The sequence below is a fragment of the Euprymna scolopes genome, chromosome 16, assembly GCF_053919585.1.
Source record: "Euprymna scolopes isolate OS-2025 chromosome 16, ASM5391958v1, whole genome shotgun sequence".
NCBI lineage: Eukaryota > Metazoa > Mollusca > Cephalopoda > Sepiida > Sepiolidae > Euprymna > Euprymna scolopes.
The window spans coordinates 16,907,228-16,915,831 of NC_136497.1; the positions used below are offsets into that span (position 1 = coordinate 16,907,228).

The 8,604-nt window shown below is 30.3% G+C and overlaps 1 protein-coding gene across 1 annotated transcript; it reads left to right on the forward strand.

The window, feature by feature from the left end:
- The first annotated feature begins 6,367 nt into the window (after nucleotides 1-6,367).
- On the forward strand, nucleotides 6,368-8,391 carry LOC145296243 (histamine H2 receptor-like). Its single transcript, XM_080142456.1, has one exon. The coding sequence runs from the start codon at nucleotides 6,632-6,634 to the stop codon at nucleotides 7,595-7,597; it is 966 nt and encodes a 321-aa protein (XP_079998582.1). The 5' UTR covers nucleotides 6,368-6,631; the 3' UTR covers nucleotides 7,598-8,391.
- Nucleotides 8,392-8,604: the final 213 nt, after the last annotated feature.

An 8,604-nucleotide genomic window follows, 5' to 3' on the forward strand; every position in this document is an offset into this window, starting at 1 on the left:
GTTTAAAGTGAAAGGAAAGGATTCATTAAATATAATATTTTCTAGTTGAATTAATTTATTATTGATATTTTATTTAAAAAAAATATACTGCGTTTTTCGTTAATAAAATATTTTAAAATTTCAAAGAACACCTTCTAACCTAGTTTATTTAAAACACAACACCAAACAGACCTCAGCACTTAGTCGTCAACAACGGGATTGTATTTTCATATTGTTTCTCTTCATTAAAAAATAATTAAAAAATATTTTTAAAGTTTTTTATACTTAAAAATAAATTAGAAATAATTAACCAAATAGTGTTTTACAAAACATGATTTTTCTTAAAACAGTTAAAACGAATGTTTTTCTTTTTTTATGAAAATGCTAAGTGGCGCAGTCGACGCCAAATTGTTTATCCAGCAAATCGGCCATGCCGTCGAATCGGCTTAGCCTAATCGGTCAAGCCTAAACAGTGTCGCCGAAATTTCCTATTCTCTATCGTTTCAAAACGACTTCTGAGCCATCAGCTGGAATCGAAACAAAATTCAGCGTTCCAGCCTTAATCAGCTCTTCAGCATTTGTTGCTACCGTCTGAACTATCTCCTTATGAATGAAAAGGATAAAATTTTAACGACTTCAAGCCAAAACTGTATACTTACGCACGCTCAGAAGTTAGAGGATTTATTCCTCTCAGAACCAACTGTTTTTTCCAATTTTGACTCCTTACCAGCTATTTTTGTAGGTTAAAAACAAACAGAAAAGTGTTCCCAACATTCAAATGCTCTATATATCAATTTTCAATCTGTAGACCAAATATTCGGAGAGTAGTTTGCTAGAGATTTTTAGCACACACACAGACAAGATTACACACACATACACGCACACATACACAATCTATATATAAACATGACCGTGTGCTGAAAAGATTTCATCCTATATTCTACACAATTATGCACAATGTAGAAACTATACATAAAATAGTTAATTTTATTAGATAAATGAAACATAATCTAATCAAAACAATAAAATCAATAAATAATTACTGAACGCTGGCTTTTCAAAGGAATGTGCAAATTTGTTAACTTCGCGAAATCGCACGCATATACATAACTGAGTAGGGCCGACACCGGATTACATTGCTAATAGTCAATTTAGGAAAATCAAGTATTATTGATAAAAGTTTAAATGTTAGATACTGAACATTATTATTATTTGGTCAACTGTTATGTAGAAAAAGATATGCAGAGAGAATGTTTTGAAAGAAAAGAATATTTCGTTAAAATATTTATGTTAATTTAGAAACAATATCAAGAAAATAATATGGTGGATAAAACAATAGGTTTGTAAATCTAGAGATAAAAACAGTAAAATAAGGCAAGAGATAACGTGACTCATTAGTCACCCGGTTAGGTCTTTGTGTAGTCGAATGACGTAAACACAAAGGATTAGTTTGAATGTATACAAGCAGAGTTAGGAGTTAGAAAAGGGCAGTAGAGAGCTAGACTAACGGAAAGACTTGGAGCATTGGAGATAGAGCCGTATGACCCTGTACGCAGAGGAAAAGCTAACATCTGTGCCATCTTCCAATGGGAAAGCATTTGGAATAAGATCTGCTTGAAAATATTATCGGAGACTCCTGGTCGTTTATTTTGAAAAATATTCTTTCTAGCTGTTTGCAGATTGTCAACCAAGACTCGGATGAATGAAGGTATTGTTTTCCTGTTTGGTAAGATGCCATTCCCCAGAAAGATGACCTGTCATTTTAGGTACAGAACTGTTTGTTTATAAAATGTTATATGTCCTGTTGAAACTGTATTTATATTGGTAATGATAAAATATATAAGTAATTATATACACATCTTCAAGGAACATTATCAAACACCATATATATATATATATATATATATATATATATATATTTAGCAAAACTGGTAATTAGTAAAAACCTGAAGAAGGTGCTCAATACTATTGCAGAGCAAATATGTATTTTTATTACCGTTTTATCTGTTTTAGTTACACATGTTTCTGTTACCGGATCGTATTCATGATCCAGCCACTTCGTCAGACTTGAGCAGAAGGGGTTATTATGATTTGAAAAAAACAATATTAGAAGACGATGAAAAAAAGGGAGGGGGAATCTCAATTTTGACCTGACAGCATTTAAGTTTTAAGATTTAATAAATAAATAAATAAATAAATAAAAAACATCAAGCACGGATGAAGTTTAGTTTAAAAACTTTAGTCGGATAGACACGGATTTCGAGTGTATGTAGAAGGGATAGATAGATAGATAGATAGATAGATAGAGAGAGAGAGAGAGAGAGATCTTTAAAATTAGATATTAAATATTTTTGCATTTAAATAGGTAATTCACTTAAATTGGTTGTATATTTTGCTTACCTTAAGAGGACGCATCTTAGTTACTCCGAGCAAAGCCCCTCCACCAATCCGCGTAAATCATTAAGTGTCGAATTCCATATGACACCATGATAACATTACCTCTCCCGTCTTCTCTCTCCACCTACCCCTCATCCTCTCTCTCTCTCTCTCTCTCTCTCTCCCTTCTACATACACTCGAAATCCGCGTCTATCTGGCTAAAGTTTTTAAACTCAACTTCACCCGTGCTCGATGTTTATTTATTTATTTATTAAATCTTAAATGCTGTCAGGTCCAAATTAATATTTCCCCTCCCTTTTTTTCATTGTCTTCTTCTAATATTGTCTTTCCAAATCATAATAACCACTTCTACTCAAGTCTGACAAAGTTGTTGGATCATGAATACGATCCGGTAATAGAAACATGTGTAACTAAAACAGATAAAACGATAATATATATATATATATATATATATATATATATATTACATGGAAGACATCACATATCAAGGCCCGGAAGCCACTCGGGGATAAGGGTTATTGCGTGTGCAGTAATCAATGGGATAGTGTCGTAGTAATCGTTAGTATTGGAGATTTGATAAAGTGTCTTACTAAAGGGGGCGGTTCATCAGGAATTTTTTTATGTTGTTCTTAGAAGGCATCCAAGTTGTAGTCAGGTGGGAAACAGGCAAATTACTGACAGTTGTTTCAGTTAAACGGGTGTTTATCGTGAAAGATTGGTGAGGGGGGACAAGGGATTGGAGCTCAGACGAGCACTTGTCATGGAAATAACGATAAAACACACACACACATATATATATATATATATATATACACTATTATGTAAAACTGACTTTGTGAGTGTGTATGAGTTCTTTCCTCATAGGTTCCGAAATGGCTAAGCCTATCTTTTGAAAATTTCACACAAAGGTTATTTATATCATTGGCAGTGTTCTTATATATTTTTGTACAGACATTCATCCGATAATTTTCGAAAATAGAAAAAAATCCATCTTAAAATACTCTTTCTCCCGTGTAGATAAAAAGAAGAATTTTTACAAGGTAATATTTCATTTTACATCGGCAAAATGAAGTAATTAGTGTTCTTAATTTAGCGATTTTCCCGCCAGATCTGGAGATTTCGTTTGCAATCTAACGGGTTAGATTTTGATTTAGCGGCTACCGGGTTTTTCTAGTAGAAAATCTGGGGACATTTGACACCCACAAACCCGCAATTTAAGATTATAAAAATAAAATCTATTTTCCAAATAAATTCTTATTGTTATATAGCTTTTCTCTCTTATAGACACATTATTCCTGGTAATATATAATATTCAATAGAATTTGATTCTATAATAATACATATGGAATCTGCATAAACAAAAAAAATATAATGATTAAGCTTATTGTACGCCCGGGCAACGCCGGGACGTCAGCTCTTATATATATATATATATATATATATATATATATATATATATATATATATATATATATATATATATATATAGGGTGTCCATAAAGTTCGCATGCGCCTTAAAATATTTATAATTTTATTTGTGATTGCAATAGAAATAACATGTAAAAAGGATTTGATTTTGGAACAATTCATTTTAAAAATTGCACACGGACTTTATGGACACCCTGTATATTAATCTTAAATTGCGGGTTTGCGAGTGTCAAATATCTCCAGATTTTCTAGAAAAATCCGGTAGTCGCTAAATCAATATATATATATATATATATATATATATATATATATATATATATATATATATGTGTGTGTGTGTGTGTGTGTGTGTGTGTATAACATTAATCTTTGCATAGAGATAACAGGGTTATGTAAGTTTTCCTTTGGATTTTGATTAAGAAATATACACGTGTGTATTAAATGCCTATTCGGTACATTTTAATTTTTAATACGTTTTAATTTTTAATACATTTTAATTTTTAATACATTTTAATTTCTTTTACTGATGAAGCCTCTACTTACCTTAAATGTACACAGTATAGTCAAACTTATCTTCCCCGCTTTTTCATTCATAAAGGGTGGATGATTATGTCTCCTAATCTTAATCCTTCTTTTTTTTTTACAAAGGAGTCACCACTTATGAAGGCCCGGAAGCCACTTAAAGATAAGAGTTAAATGAGTGTACAGTAGTCATTGGGACAGAATCGTAGTAATCGTTAGTAGTGGAAATTTGGTAAATGGGATAATTTAAGGGCAGGCCCGTGGAGGAGGTCAGCTAATGGTTACATGTATTGCATGTTGGGCCTTATGCACATCTACTTAGCCCAGAATTTCTCACACTAAAACTTCAATTATTAAATGAAATGGCAGCTCAATAAAGAAAAAACAAACAAACGATAAAACCAGACGCACACTCAAACAAACCCAATTCGCCCCCTTTCTTGAGTCTCGCATTAAAAAATATCCGTGAACTTAGATCAAATTTACACGATATAGAATTATGTTTGCTAGAAAACTCATCGGATATCTTAGCTCTAAGTGAGACTTACCAATACTCCTTTATCACCTCTAACCATTTTAACGTCTGGTTATATCTCTTTGCCGTAAGGACTCGGACAGACACATACATTAACTTGGAGTCTATATTTGTAACACCACCCTTTGACCAAGGCAACCAAACTAGAACCAGATGACAAGACCTTCATACGTTTTAGACTAACTTTACAAAATAGTGTTAGCTGCTTATTTTTTCTCTATCGTCCCTTAGGAATTTACCCTGATCCATCACGTCTCTGATAGCCTAGATAGAATATTCTTCTATAATTCTAGCACACATGCATGTATTTAGTGACTTTAATATCCACAATAGTAATTTTCTTTGTTTTTCTAGTTACACATACACAGTAGTAGCATAATAAGCTTTTTTTTTATTGCATATGTAAAGTAAATAAAAAAACGAATAAATCTGGATTGAGAGATTAATAAAAAGAAGTCAACGCTGAAAAATAATAACAGATCAGAAATCCGAGTAAATATTAAGAGTTACGGTAAATTAAAAAAAAATATACTATTTAATACACGCACACACATACATATATGTACATATTTTTTCCAACATACACCACAGAAAATAATACCTATAATAATTTATACATATAATCAGTCTGATAATAATAATAATAATGATAATAATAATAATAATAATGATAATAATGATAATGATAATAATGATGATAATGATAATGATAATGATAATAATGATAATGATAATAATAATAATAATAATAATAATAATAATGTTAAGGATAATAATAATAATAATAATAATAATAATAATGATAAGGATAATGATAATAATAATAATGATAATAATGATAATAATGATAATGATAATAATGATAATAATGATGATAATGATAATGATAATGATAATAATGATAATGATAATAATAATGATAATGATAATGATAATAATAATAATAATAATAATAATGTTAAGGATAATAATAATAATAATGATAATGATAATGATAATAATAATAATAATAATGTTAAGGATAATAATAATAATAATGATAATGATAATAATGATAATAATAATAATAATAATAATAATAATAATAATAATGATAATAATGATAATGATAATGATAATAATGATGATAATAATAATGATAATGATAATAATGATAATGATAATAATAATGATAATGATAATGATAATAATAATAATAATAATGTTAATAATAATAATAATAATAATAATAATAATAATAATAATAATAATAATAATGATAATAATAATAATGATGATAAGGATAATGATAATAATAATACTGACAATAATAATAATAATAATAATAATAATAATAATAATCATAATCATAATCATAATCATAATAATAATAACAACTATGAAACACTCATTTTATTTCATTTACACATGCAACGACTATATTTAGTAAACAGAAAACAAAAACAAAAAAAAAACTGGAAAATTTTTATGTTTTCAAAATGTATAACGGCTATATGACGTCAAAAATCTTAATTGAACAACGCTATGAAGCTATGAGAATTACAATGCTAACGGTTATTTTCGTTCCAAAATAGAAAATATTCTTACGTAGAAAAGATAAAAGTAAACAAATAAAATAATTGTACCTATTTACAATGCCTCCGCAAAGGATAGTGTTAGACACCAGGGTCGTTTTTTAACGTGGAGAAAAGGTAGTCACCAGGAAGAATTATTTAAAAAAAATAACCAGCGAACAATTTACATGACAAAAAAACAAACAAACAAAAAACATGAACACGACAACAGACCATACGTCGCATACGACCACGGGACTGGTGCTAAGAACTCTTCTTATAGCAGTGATTGTGGCGGCCATCATTGTCAGTAATATACTCAATATCATCATTTTAGGACAGATGCATGAATTACAAACGATCGTCAAGACATTGTTTATTAATCTCAGTATTGCTGATCTCCTTAACGGCTCCATCGTGTGTTTACCCAGTTTGCTGGCTTCGGCCACAGACAAATGGTTACTGGGTGATGTTTACTGTCAGATTTCAAGTATTACTCACGGAACGACCTGCGCTGTGTCCATTTGGAGTCTGGCCATCGTCGGTATTGATCGCTACGCGGCTGTAAACCATCCAATTCGTTATCAGAAGTTTGTAAAATTTCATCATTGTTACATCATAACTGTCGTATTCTGGCTTATTGGTATATCAACCTTCTCAGCGCCGTTGTTTATCGAAGACAATTACTATGTTTACCAAGAAAACGTTGTCATATGCGGCATGTATTGGAAATCTCCAATTTTCTCCATTGTCACTGGTTTGTATACGCTGATCCTCAGTGGCGTCATATTGTTTTGGACAACGTACAAAGTCACCAAGACATTGAGGAACCTGGATAGAATAACAGGTAGCGAAAATGGATATGTGAAATCTAGTCGAAATGCGAAAGCTGTGCGCACGTTGGCGATAAGCGGTATCAGTTACTTCATCGCTTGGGGGCCATACACTATCACAGTGTACCTGATTGCTTTCAAGGCGATTTCACCCATTTTGGAACCGATTGAATTCACTGTGGCCTGGCTGGCTAACTCGTATAGCTTCGTGAACGTTCTTATTTATGCGGGCAATTTTTATGGCTTCCGCAAACAACTGAAAATCTATTTCTCTCGCTGTTTCTTACCGAAATGCAGCAAACAGAACGCGGAGCAAACCAGTACTAATGAGGAAATCAGTGGACAATAAATATATATATATATATATATACATACATATATATATATATATATATATATATATATATATATATATATATATGTGTGTGTGTGTGTGTGTGTGTGTGTTTGTTTCTTTTCTTTTCCTTTTAAAGTACTTTAGATGTTTCTTCTCTGTAATGTCCTAAATTTGTCATTATGTTTTCCATTTTGTATGCGGTACTTTAAATGTAAAAAAAAAAGATTGCTAGATTTTGTTTAAATAATATTTCTAATTGTCTGCATCTTGAATCTCCCGGCAAGACATTGTACACGAATCCAGTGTCGACGATCTCCTCAATGGCTTAATCGTTTGTTTTCCTATTTTGCTAACCTGTCCGATCGCCCTGCCTTTCATCTTGTCTGTCAAAAACATTGTTGTCATAGAAACCAACTTATATTTAATAAAAATTCACAATTCTTTTCCACAGTTTAACCATACGAGGTACAAATATATTTAAGTCTTTGCGCAACTTGTAAACATAGTTTCAATCATGAAACTGCTTTGCTATGTTTAGTTATGTTTAGTTATGTTTTGTTATGTTTTGTTATGTTTTGCTATTTTTGTTATGTTTTATTATGTTTTATTGTTTTTTATGTCTGGTTATGTTTTGTTTTGTTTAGTTATGCTTTGCTATGTTTTGTTATGTTTTGCTATGTTTTGTTATGTTTAGTTATGTTTTGTTATGTTTTCCTATTTTTGTTATGTTTTATTATGTTTTATTGTTTTTTATGTCTGTTTATGTTTTGTTTTGTTTAGTTATGTTTTGCTATGTTTTGTTATGTTTTGCTATGTTTTGCTATGTTTAGTTATGTTTTGTTATGTTTTGTTATGTTTTGCTATGTTTTGTTATGATTTGCTATGTTTTGTTATACTTTGTTATGTTTTGTAATGTTTTCCTATGTTTTGCAATGATTTCCTATGTTTTGTTATGTTTTGTTATGTTTTGCTATGTTTTGCTATGTCTTACTTTGTTTTGCTATGCTTTGCCATGTTTT